At 36.3% G+C, this 12,467-nt stretch overlaps 2 protein-coding genes across 2 annotated transcripts; both read left to right on the top strand.

Annotated features, from left to right (window-relative positions):
* Window positions 1-34: 34 nt before the first annotated feature.
* Window positions 35-5,062, top strand: LOC109100639 (NADH-cytochrome b5 reductase 3-like). Its single transcript, XM_019114075.2, has 9 exons — window positions 35-189; window positions 645-791; window positions 886-958; window positions 2,393-2,499; window positions 2,580-2,709; window positions 2,807-2,890; window positions 2,979-3,064; window positions 3,170-3,269; window positions 4,293-5,062. The coding sequence occupies exons 1-9, from the start codon at window positions 175-177 to the stop codon at window positions 4,463-4,465; spliced, it is 915 nt and encodes a 304-aa protein (XP_018969620.1). The 5' UTR covers window positions 35-174; the 3' UTR covers window positions 4,466-5,062.
* Window positions 5,063-5,483: 421 nt separating this feature from the next.
* Window positions 5,484-12,255, top strand: LOC109100638 (adiponectin receptor protein 1-like). The gene is made up of 9 exons (XM_042734146.1): window positions 5,484-5,677; window positions 7,540-7,616; window positions 7,808-8,014; window positions 8,105-8,218; window positions 8,296-8,467; window positions 8,983-9,169; window positions 9,258-9,445; window positions 10,822-11,015; window positions 11,126-12,255. The coding sequence occupies exons 3-9, from the start codon at window positions 7,862-7,864 to the stop codon at window positions 11,252-11,254; spliced, it is 1,137 nt and encodes a 378-aa protein (XP_042590080.1). The 5' UTR covers window positions 5,484-5,677; window positions 7,540-7,616; window positions 7,808-7,861; the 3' UTR covers window positions 11,255-12,255.
* Window positions 12,256-12,467: the final 212 nt, after the last annotated feature.

Raw genomic sequence — 12,467 nt, 5'->3', positions numbered from 1 at the left:
GAACCGAATGCGCTGTTCGAATCGTTTTGTTATGCGCAATAACTGCGCAGCGTTATTCGCCTCCAACACAGACTCCTAGGTCTGCATGTTCATGGGTGTGCCGAGTGCGACGAGAGTTTAGTCTGAAGATTAGTCCTGCATGAATCTCCTTGCAGACGCACATTATCCGTCATCATGAGTTACGCGATGGTAAGTCATAAAGCTTTAAAGAAGCACGCTGAACTTTAACTGAAGCAATTAACTATTATTTAGAGAAAATATTGTTTTGGCATGCCACCAAGTTTGTTTAACATAGCATTGCTTATCAGTTTATCAGCACGCGCTATTGACTAACGTAGTCATGCCATTAACTCAAAGACAAGCTATTCAGTCGTTTGTATTAAAATTACAGTTTAGTCTTGTAGAAAACTAGATCAGCAGACCGTTCTTGAAACGGGATACTAAAGCAGAAACGTCAGAGTTTATTTTGGGAAATACAGATGATTCATTCAAGCATTTGAGCGGAGAATCTTCGTCACATTTATCTTGTATATTGCAAATCATTGAATTCATGTTTGGCGTTTATTTATAATTGATCATTTTCAGTTACATGTTTTTAAAAGTGTCTTTTAAACCGTGTTTATGTGCGCTAATCTGGATTCCAGTCCACTACAGTTGCAGTCGGTGTTGGAGTGGTGCTGGTCTCAACAGCAGGTCTGCTGGGTTATTATTACTTTAACAGGAAAAGGAAACCACAGATTACCCTGATTGATCCCTCTGAAAAATACCAACTGAGACTAGTAGACAAAGAGGTATTTGCCCTGTCTATTTATTTCCATGTGCTAGAATTTATATTTGTTATACTGACAAGATGGTGACAAAATAAGACATATTTCTTCCCTGCAGATCATAAGCCATGATACCCGCAGGTTTCGGTTCGCCCTACCCAGCCCAGAGCATATTTTGGGTTTACCTGTTGGTAAGTAGTCTTTGAGGACTGGGTTTCTCTGAGTCTGGTGCTAATACAAAGATTGCAAGGTTTGGTCTGAAGAGTGAAGAAACCCCACACCTGTCCTATCGTGTTGACTGCTCTGGACAAGAACTGTGTGCTAAATGATAAATGAGCTTAGGGTTTGAAAAGCAGCATGTTTAAACATGCACATTTGCTTGAGACTAATCACAGACATTTGGACACTGTTTACACACGGCGTTAGTGGACAACATCAGATTTGTAGTGAAAATGCTGATCTGTCCTGGTGTGTATCAGACAACCGTGAAGGATTGCCTGCTTGTCAATAAAATAAGGGTTTAAAGAGAGAGTTCGCCCAAAAATGAAAATTCTGTCATTAATTACTCACCCTCATGATGTTCCGAACCCGTGAGACCTTCGTTAATCTTTGTAACACACATTAAGATATTTTTGATGAAATCCGAGAGCTTTCTGACCCTGCATAGACAGCAATGCAAGGACATCATTAAAAGAGTCCATGTGACATCAGAGGTTCAACCTTTAATTTTAAGAAGCTACGAGAATACTCATAGCTTAAAGTATAAAATATTCTCGTAGCTTCAGTTGTATTGCCGTCTATGCAGGGCCAGTAAGCTCTCGGATTTCATCAAAAATATCTTAATTTGTGTTATGACAATGAATGAAGTATGAGCTATCCCTTTTTGCTCATATTTCTTGGTAAAAAAAAAATAAAGTATAAAATAAGTATAATAAAAAATAAATATTTGTTGAGTATATAGTAATCTGTACTGGCACTATTTAAAAGTTATAGGTCAGTAAGTGTTTTTTTTTTTTTTTATTAAATGAAATGTTTAAATTTATCAACATTTATAATATTACAAAATATTTCTGTTTCAAATAAATGCTGAAAAACATTATCTCGGTTTCCACAAAAATATTAAGCAGTTGAACTGTTAATAGTATGAAATGCTTCTTGAGCAGCAAATCAGCATATTAGAATAATTTTTGAAAAATCATGACGCTGAAAATTCACCTTTGCCTTCACAGAAATAAACTAAAGTATATATAAAATAAAAACAAATATTTCACAATATTTCTGTTTTTACTGTATTTTTGATCACATAGCATAATAATAATTGTAATTATAAAAAATAATTTATTAATTTTATCATTTATAATTGCAATAATTATTATTATTTTACCTTCTGCATTTTAACATGCATTAACATATTGACAGAGCAAGAGATGTATGTAATACACCAAATCAGACCCATCTGAGCCGCAAGTTACCAGATGTAAACAGTAGTGTGTCTCCACTTGTGATGGGATCACATGATACGGATGTTCATACCTGGTGTAAACAAGTTCTTGATGTACAGACTGGGCTGTGTATCAGTTATATTAATAGTAAAGTGCTCTTTCTCCCTGTCTTTCTTCCTCAAGGCAAGCATGTTTATCTCTCTGCCAGGATTGATGGTAATTTGATTGTGCGTCCTTACACACCAGTGTCCAGCGATGATGACAAAGGATTCGTTGACCTCGTTGTGAAGGTTCAGATTCTTTATATTTCTTGGAAAAGCTCCTGGGGTTTTAAATGCTAGTATTAGAGCTGACATGTTTCTTTCTGCAGATTTATTTTAAGAATGTGCACCCAAAGTTCCCAGAAGGGGGAAAGATGTCCCAGTACTTGGAGAGTTTGAGGATCGGAGATGTGATTGACTTCAGAGGACCAGGAGGTTTGCTGGAGTACAAGGGGCAAGGTCTGACTCAGCACATTTACGATCAATATTTGAGCTGAATTTGGGTGGATGTATTTACACAGTGGTCACACCTTTCACCCACATCTCCTCCCAACAGGTTGCTTCGCTATACAGGCCGATAAGAAGGCCCCTGCTGAGACTAAGACTGTGAGAACATTGGGTCTTATAGCTGGAGGAACAGGTAGAGCGTCTTTCTCCTCGTCTCTAGTCATAATGAACATAATGAAGCCGTATGATCACTAGAATCATTTGTCCTCCTCCCTTTGTAGGCATTACGCCAATGTTGCAGCTGGTTCGTGACATCATCAAAAACTCAAGTGACACAACGACATGCAGCCTGCTGTTTGCCAACCAGGTTGGTGTTCTATTAGAAAAAGGGGTTGGTTCGAATGTATAAATGACAGATTCAACTGCTTAGCAAGTATAAAATGAATCTGTTTACCTTTCGTCTGTTTTCCAGACTGAGAAGGACATTCTGCTGAAGGATGAACTGGAGGAGATTCAGGCGAGGCATCCAGATCGCTTCAAACTGTGGTTCACAGTGGACAGAGCTCCTGCAGGTATATGACTTCCTGCCTAACCTACAAGATGCTAAAGCTTGGTAAAAAAGTATACATTGGTATATTGGATCATAAATACAGTAAAAACTGTAATACTGTGAAACATTGTTTTAATCTAAAATAAATGTTCTCTATTTTAATGTACTTTAAAATATAATTTATTCCTGAGATTTTCAGCAGCCATTAATTCAGTCTTCAGTAACACACAATCCTTCAGAAATCATTCTATTATAATGATTTGCTGCTTAAGAAACATAAACAATGTTGAAAACAGTTGTGCTACTGTGGAAACTTATCTTTTTTTTTTATTTTTTTTTTTTTGGATGAATAGACAACAGAGAATAGACAAAAATGCATTAATTTGATAAATTATATAATATATAATTAATGAAAAAGTCTTTACTGTCATTTGATCAATTTAATGCATCCTTTCTGAATAAAAATGTTCAAAATGTAAGTAAAAAATGTCTTGGTGACCCCCAAATTTTGAATGGTAGTGTATGTTGTTCAATAACATATTTTTTAAATACAATTTTAAAATTGTAATTTATATATATTACTTGACCTCCTATGATGAGTATGTTTTCAGTTTTGATTCATGAAGTCGAAATTGTAACAGCTGTCCTGATGAAATAAAATGTCAGCTAATTTGACCTTTTATATGACAGGACAAGGAAAGTTTAGCTTTTACAATGTCATGTGGCAACGCGGACAAAAAACTAATGATATTTATAAGTTAATAGTTTACAATATTTGTGAAACACAAATCAATTTTACATTAATATATTTAAAAAATGAAAACTAATGTACACATGCATTCAGTGTTTAAAGCAAATTTTGCTTGATGGACATATTACATTTTTTAAATCTAAACTTAGAATTTAAATTTAAAGTGTAAATTATGTTTAAAAAAAAGATTTTATATATATATATATATATATATATATATATATATATATATATATATATAAATATATATAATATGGTTTTCTTTTACATTTACATGCATTGACTTATTTGCAGATTGGGAGTACAGTGAGGGCTTCATCAGTGCTGAGATGATTCAGGAGCACCTGCCTCCACCCAGTGAGGACTCTATGATCCTCATGTGCGGTCCACCTCCCATGATCCAGTTTGCTTGTAATCCCAACCTGGACAAACTGAGCTACCGGCAGAGCCAACGCTTCGTCTATTAGACCGTTCTCGTTGCTCATGGCCCAGACACAAATTACTCCAAAGATACTAAGTTGCACACAATCATATTTAAGCAAATATGGCATTACAAATCTGATCATAAATATATTTGTGGACAGTATATATTAAACGCTTAAGTTCTAGTCTGTCCAGAAGTAAATGGTTCTTCATTTTAAAAGCTTATAATTCTATAATACGATACAGAGACTGTCTACTGTATCCTTAGGCTTTATATTGACAGTTGTGGCTTGATGTGCCTAAAAGCTCACAATAAAATGCTGATACTACTACAAAAAATTCCCAATTTAATGCACTTAAAAAGGCACCAGCGTGTTACAACACCTGCTTGCTGAATTTAATGCTGAATATTATAATTCTTGTGCCTCTGAGACGTGACTGACATTCTTGTTTGATGTATGTATACGTGTTATGAGATGCATTTGCTTTCACTGGAGTATTTTTGTATGCATGCCGCACTCCACATATGTTTATCTGTTATGTTAACAATATTGAATTTATAAAGCAATGCAGTTGTTTTATATGAAATGCACTAAAGGAGAGGCAACAAAGAAGTGCTTATTAAATTGTTTTCACTGGCATCTTCTTGTTTTTAATTCCTTTTCCCCCAGCAATACATGATGGCCATAATATGATGCTCACATTTGCACTCACTGAGATTGTAAAGACTGACTAGGATGGCGTTTGGGGATTATAAGAGATTGTAAGGCCAGCTGGTTTAACACAAAATGCTCCTTCCTGAAAGACTGATAGTAGGATTTTTATCTTCTTAATGCTTGCCAGCACGTGTTAGATAAATGTGAGCATTACACAAACACACTGCGATATGGTAAAGCACTGCAGTATTTTCTGAGCAGCCCTCAGACGGATGTTCAGCTGCCACTGTCTGGTCTTTTACAATAAAATAAATCACCTGCTGGAGATTACTGCTCTAAATTTGGAAACCTTCACAAGAACCATCAAATAAATGGGTTAGTGCCCCTAAAGTAGAGCGCTGTGGGGGCTTTACTAAATCTAGCGCCGCCTTTCTCCAGCAGGTGGCGCTGCCGCTGCGTTAATTCAAAGTCAACAGCGAGCCAGTTTGTACTCGCCGTCTGACATTCAGCAGCTTGCAACTCTTTATTTCTCCATCTTGCAGCTCTTTGGTGGCTATCCGGAAGAGATCCTATTTCTTTACCAGCAGATCCAGACATCAGGTAACCGCCTGCACGATAAAATGCATCATTATTTAAACGTAACGGCAAAATTGTGTCATAATGTTATTGTAAACGCATCCAGACAGTAACGTAGTTCAGCGGTGCGCAGTGGTTGCTGTGTCTCCATGCTAACCTGCTCTAATTACAACCCTTTTGGATTTTTAAAGGGCTTTATGTATAACTAATTAATTGATCGTTGTTAAAGACAATTTTGTGAATCATATAGATGTTGTTATATCATTGTTGCTATGTTATGTATCATGTAAGTGTTTATCATGACGTGTACCGGTGTTTTGGCTGCTCCTCTCCTAAAATTTAAAGCCCGTTGTTAGCCAGCAGGCTAATAACCGTTAGCCTTAGGTATGAACTGTATGATGCCACTTCATACAGAGATCAATGCTAGTTATAACGGTTAAATTTCAAAATCTGCTGAGCTGCTCACCGAGACGGTGTATTTGGAACCATATGTGCTTTCGAAAGTTCGATTCGAATTAGTGGTGAGTATTTTGATTCACCCCAGTGACTCGAATCTTTTAATTCCATTCACAAAATAAGATTACTTGACAGCTAATCACTCAATTAGTTGAGTTAATCACTCAACCGATTCGTCTTATTATGCTCTATACATAAATGTAAGTTTTTGGTCAAGCTGTCGAAAAAAGACAACATTATAAAATAAACAGTTAAGAGTAAAGTTACCCAGAACTTACCTCATTTACGAATATATGGTCATCTGTCATTCATTTTCGCACATTCACGATTCTTCTTCACAAACAAAATGTCTTATTCGTTCTTGAGCTAAATCAGAGTTTCGTTTTAATATAGTGGCTTTGGTTCCCAAAGTATTTTTTCCCATAAGGATTTTAAGTCTTTGTTTAAGAGTTATTAAGCCATGAACAAAAACAACAAGTTGAATCATAAATACTACAAACTTTGATTTAAAACCAAAAAAGTATTTGAAAATCAGGTAAAAAGATAAAAGTACAAGACATTGTGCTCTGTCGTCAACCACTAACAATCATTTTATTCTTTATAACAAAAAAGATGTTACTTCCAAAAAACACAACAGAAGATATTTTGAAGAATGTTGGTAACCAAACAGTTGCTGGTAGCCATTGACTTCCAAATGCAACGACATATAGGTGAGTAAATGATGACAGGATTTTCATTTTTGAGTGAACTAACCCTTAAATGAAGGGGGACAACTAAAATCCCATGAAGTGTTGCACATTGACATAACTGAATAAAAAATTATGGCTAAATATTAAACTTGTTTTAAATATTTTGATTATATATATTATGTTTATTGTAAAATATGCTTATTCAAAATTTTAAATAGTTTGAGAGCATACAGGGACTGATTCAGCTTTGTTATTCAGGAAATTCGCTAAAGTGTTTTTGCTTGGCATTCCTCAGCAAAATCATGGGTAGTTTTTTTTTTTTTTACAGAAATTCCTCTGTTAAACGATTATTTAAAAAATAATTTGAAATAATGTGGGTTGATGACTTCAACAAAAGCATATCCTATCAATTAACAACCTTGTAGCTCACAGTAGGCTTGCTTTTACAGGTTTATAAGTTATTGTTTAAAACTCTGGAGGAAATGAATGAGATTTTTACTTTGGAAACTTAACGCTTACACTCTATAAACATTTCAGCGAATGATGAAATTGAGGCAGTATATGGTAGCGAATGAAAATGATTTAAAAAACCACAAATTATTATGTGCCTATGATGTCTAAATAAGCTGTCATGTTAAAAAGCTCTTTTGGTTTTGAAACTCAGCCAGCTGGACTACTTTGTAGCAATGTGAGCAGAGATTATGCCTAGTTGCTGTTTTTTTTTTTTTTTTTTTTTCCAAGACTGAATGCAATTTCATAGTGAGACGAACATCAGGAGGCAGGTTTAAACCTGCCAGTGATCAAAGCTCCTGCCAGAGGTAAGCAATCTCTGTTGTTGTTGTTACGGGTCACTGATGTACTGGTAAAAAAAAAATGTATAGCCTGAATGCATTGTAAGTCGCTTTGGATAAAAGCGTGTGCTAAATGCATAAATGTAAATGATGTTGTCATGACTTTACTTTTGCTGTGAAGTTTTGTTTTGATTGAATGTATTACTTTTGGCCCTCAGTGAACTGAAGTGGAGGCTTCAGAGTTCTGAGACTGGTCACAAGGCAGTCTACTGATGTCAGGCCAAATCAGGTCTGCCAGTCATGCAGACTGCCAGGTCACGGAGGAATGCCACGTTCCAGCCGACGTGGAGCTGATGGGGTTGGGTCCCCTGCTGAAGGAAAACGGCCCCATAGGAGCCAAAGCAGTCCAGTCAGAGGCAAGCCAGGTAATTATTAATCAGAATGCATTACAGAGTCTTTCATATTCAGTGCCAGCAGTGTTGCAGGCTCCTTTTGAGCTCTGATTGTGCCCACAGGGAGCAAACAGTCTCGCTGACGATGAAGTGGAGGATGAAGTTGTTGGAGAAGTTCTGACGCTACCACTGCAGGCTCACCATGCAATGGAGAAGATGGAGGAGTTTGTGCATAAGGTGTGATCGTCATGCATAACCGTTTTTAAGCTTGAACAGAAATTAAATGAAATTCCTGCTGGATCTCTGTACTGCAGGTCTGGGAGGGCCGCTGGAGGGTCATTCCCTTTCACGTCTTGCCGGAGTGGCTAAAAGACAATGACTACCTCCTGCACGGTCATCGGCCTCCCATGCCCTCATTCCGTGCCTGCTTTGGGAGCATTTTCAGGATCCACACAGAGACTGGGAATATCTGGACTCATTTGCTGGGTAAGATTAGGGTTACGCTGTCGAGCCGTCACAGAGAATAGTATCTATTGTGCACCTCATGCATATATTTAGTGCATTAAGTATGCAGCAGATCAGTTACAAGAACAAACACCACTTTTTAATTTTGAGAGCAAGTGGGATCAGGATAAACCTTTTACTTATGCTGAAATATAATAGCTATTTTATATTGACAAATGAAACAGAATTTTTTCATTTAAGATTTCAAGGTTAAAATAATTATATAATATAACATCAAGATATAATAAGGTCTGTGACAAAGCATCCATGATAAAGAAAAGGAAAACATTTAAAACAATCTATTCTAAAACACTTATGCCAAGCAGCGTTTTCATTGTTACCTAAAGCTAAAAATATTTAAAATGGTTTTTAAATAAATACTAAAATGAAATAAAATATGAATTTTAGATGAAAAAAAAAAGAAAATTTAGAGCCATTGTTTGTATGAATTGCATTCTAATGCATTACATTTTTTATTTTTTTTTCTTCCCCCAAAGGGTTAATCTTATTCTTATGCCTGGGCACACTTACCATGCTAAGGCCCAATATGTACTTCATGGCCCCGTTGCAGGAGAAGGTGGTGTTTGGGATGTTCTTCTTGGGTGCAGTGCTGTGCCTCAGCTTCTCTTGGCTTTTTCACACTGTCTACTGCCATTCTGAGAAAGTCTCTCGCACTTTCTCCAAGTAAGTTTATTGTCTTGTTACTGTACTATTTCAAGTGATTTTAAGTGATTTCAATCTCTCTGTTTCTCATGTTCTCTCTCTCTTTTAGACTAGACTACTCTGGCATTGCTTTGCTGATCATGGGCTCTTTTGTACCCTGGCTTTACTACTCCTTCTACTGCTCTCCTCAGCCGCGTCTCATCTACCTCACAATTGTCTGTGTGTTGGGCATTGCAGCTATTGTTGTTGCCCAGTGGGACCGGTTCTCCACTCCCCGCCACAGACCCACCAGAGCAGGTGGGCTATTACTTATTTGCCAAAATGGTGGCAGTTTTACTCCACCCCCAAAATGTCATTAATCACTTACCCCCATGTCGTTTCAAACCCGGTAAAGCTTTGTTCGTCTTCGGAACAGTGTCAAGGTCCATAAAAGGTATGAAAGTCGTCGTCAGAATACTCCATCTGTCATCAGACATGGAATCTGGGTTATATGAAGCGACGGGAACACTTTTTGTAAATGAAGAAAACAAAAATAACGACTTTATTCAACAATTCCTTTGTCAACAGTCTCCTCTGTGTCTCTCCATATCACCTGCGTATGCTCTTCTGTATCATCCGCGCCAAAAGAATGCGCTGTTTTCTTTCAAATCAAAGCTAAATACACGTAGAAACAGCGCATCCTTGTGGCGCGGATGATACAGAAGTGCATACGCAGCATATGGTCTTATAAGTCGTTATTTTTATTTTCTTCGCTTACAAAAAGTGTTCCCATCGCTTCATATAACCCAGATTGCACGTCTGATGGCAGATGGAGTATTCTGACGATGACTTTGATACCTTTTATGGACCTTGACACTGTTATTTACTTGGCAGTCTATGGGAAAGTCACAGTCCTCCCGTTTTCATCCAAAATATCTTAAATTGTGTTCCGAAGACGAACAAAGCTTTACCAGGTTTGGAACGACATGGGGGTAAGTGATTAATGACAAAATTTTCATTTTGGGGTGGATTATCCCTTTAATGCTGAAAAATCGATTCTGATGTAATGCAATGGAAAAATCAATGAAAGAAAATAAATCTCATCCATTTGTTTATTTGTCTAGTCATGAAGCCAGTCAAAATACATGCAAGTTTGTCACTTGTTTTGGTTTTTGCTGCAGTGCACTGGGCATCCTTCCCCACAGCAAATCTCATTGGTCTAAAATATTGCTCTTCATAACTTTAATTGGCTGTGGTTATGAAATGGACATTTTTTTCTACTGTGTTTTAACGTTTAATGTTAAACTGCTTTCTTAAACAAGAAAGAAAATTAAGGCTGGATTTGGGAATTGATTAGATAATTTAAAAACTAAAACCTAAAAAATAAATTTTCATTGCTTGAAATAAAATAAATGAAATATAAAACGAAAATATTAAAATATAATATAAATGAAAATATGAAAAACTTATTTTATTTCAGCTAGTTGCCAAGGCAATATTTCTTATTTTTAATTTAAGAAAAAAAAATTACAAAAACAAACACCAAATTACTAAAAACTTAAATAATAAATAAATAACAGCTAATTTAAAATAAAATAAAAAAAAAACTATAATTTTGCCTCAGTTATGCTAAATAACACTGCATCAAGACAGCGGTGCATTAATTCATTGTTTTTGAAAAATGTTTTCTTTAGGAGTTTTCATGGGTCTTGGACTGAGCGGGATCGTCCCCACCATGCATTTCACCATTGAGGAGGGTTTCGTCAAGGCCACTACTGTTGGACAGATGGGCTGGTTCTATTTAATGGGTGCCATGTACATCACAGGTGCTGGGCTGTATGCTGCACGAATCCCAGAGCGCTATTTCCCGGGCAAGTGTGATATTTGGGTAAGAAAATGTGTTTGTTTTGTCATAGGGAAGAAATTTGTTCCTTAATCTTGTTCTGAAATATAGTGATTTGCGCATGTTTTACTCACCTACTTTTGCTCTCTTCTTAGTTTCACTCACACCAGATATTCCATGTGCTGGTGGTGGCAGCGGCCTTCATTCATTTCTATGGTGTGTCCAACCTGCAGGAGTTCCGCTATGGCCTTGAGGGAGGCTGCACTGATGACACTCTCCTCTGAGAGCTCTACAAACACATCCCTTTTCAATTAGGATTTTTAGTGCACACATTTCTACTCATTCCTTGATTTGTTTTTATTTCCCTTTGAGTTTTTTCCCTGATTGTTTTGACTTTTATTCTTTTTTTCCTGTTACAAAGAGTCCATTACTTTTCATTTGATGAAAGGGTTTGTGTGGTTAAAGGGTTAAAGGGCACCGTAGGCTGTACAAGTATCCGATAGCTGGAACATGATGACTCTTGTTATCATCAAACTTTAATTTGAGCACAATCTCATGGGGTTTGAACTTGTTTCTTTTGTAGTGAAAAGCACTTTCATTGAGCTGTAGAGTTTCCCCTTCAGAATATAATGCATCTAAGTTTTGCTTATTGTAAACAAACAATTCTTGGCATCATTTATGTGCACCCATCTTGCCCAATCTTTGATGAATAGAGCAGTGTGTTTGACTGGAAACTGCACAAAGGGCAAATAAGGGTTTGAGGGTTTTTGGAAAAATCTACCTGCTTTGAACACTCACAATTTTTAACCTCTACTTCTAGGTCAAATAAAAACATATACAGGTCAACTGTCACAGCACAGATATCATATATCATTGTTATTAAAGCCTCTGCATGGATATATCTGTGCAGTCTGTAAAGTATAAACTTTCCTGTAAAGTATAAGAATATTCCTGTGCCTTAGGCCACTGGAAATAGGTTTAAAATAGATGGGCCAAAACTACAGTGTAGTAAATTTCATTAGTTTCAAGCATAGCTAGTTAATTTACTTAAGCAAGCAATCCAATCACAATAACAAATAAAAAAGTTTGACCTCGATTGATGAACTTTCTCAAACTGCTGTTAGTAAAAAGTAGTGTTTGATCCTTTTTAACTAAATAAGCTAACTTTGTGGCTTCACCACAGAGACTAACCTATCCATATATTTGTGTGTTATGTGTAGAGGTGGTAAGTCATTTACATTTAACTGAAATGTTTATGTTTAAATAAATATTTAAGGATCATAAATTGTTTGTCTTTTATTTGGTGGAGATTAACTGTTCACGCAACAATGGAGATTTTGATATGTTCACAATTGAATCCCTGGAAGTCTGGTTTATTATACATTTGTATGAAAACACTTTCCCCCCGAACGGAGACTTTTTGCAAAATATATCTAAATAAATAATCTAAAATATGCAATAATCCATGTGTGATATATTCTCTGGACTTCGATGTTC

The sequence above is a fragment of the Cyprinus carpio genome, chromosome B11, assembly GCF_018340385.1.
Source record: "Cyprinus carpio isolate SPL01 chromosome B11, ASM1834038v1, whole genome shotgun sequence".
Taxonomy (NCBI): Eukaryota; Metazoa; Chordata; class Actinopteri; order Cypriniformes; family Cyprinidae; genus Cyprinus; species Cyprinus carpio.
The sequence above is the reverse complement of the archived record's forward strand: the minus strand, read 5'-3'. Positions and strand labels throughout refer to the sequence as shown.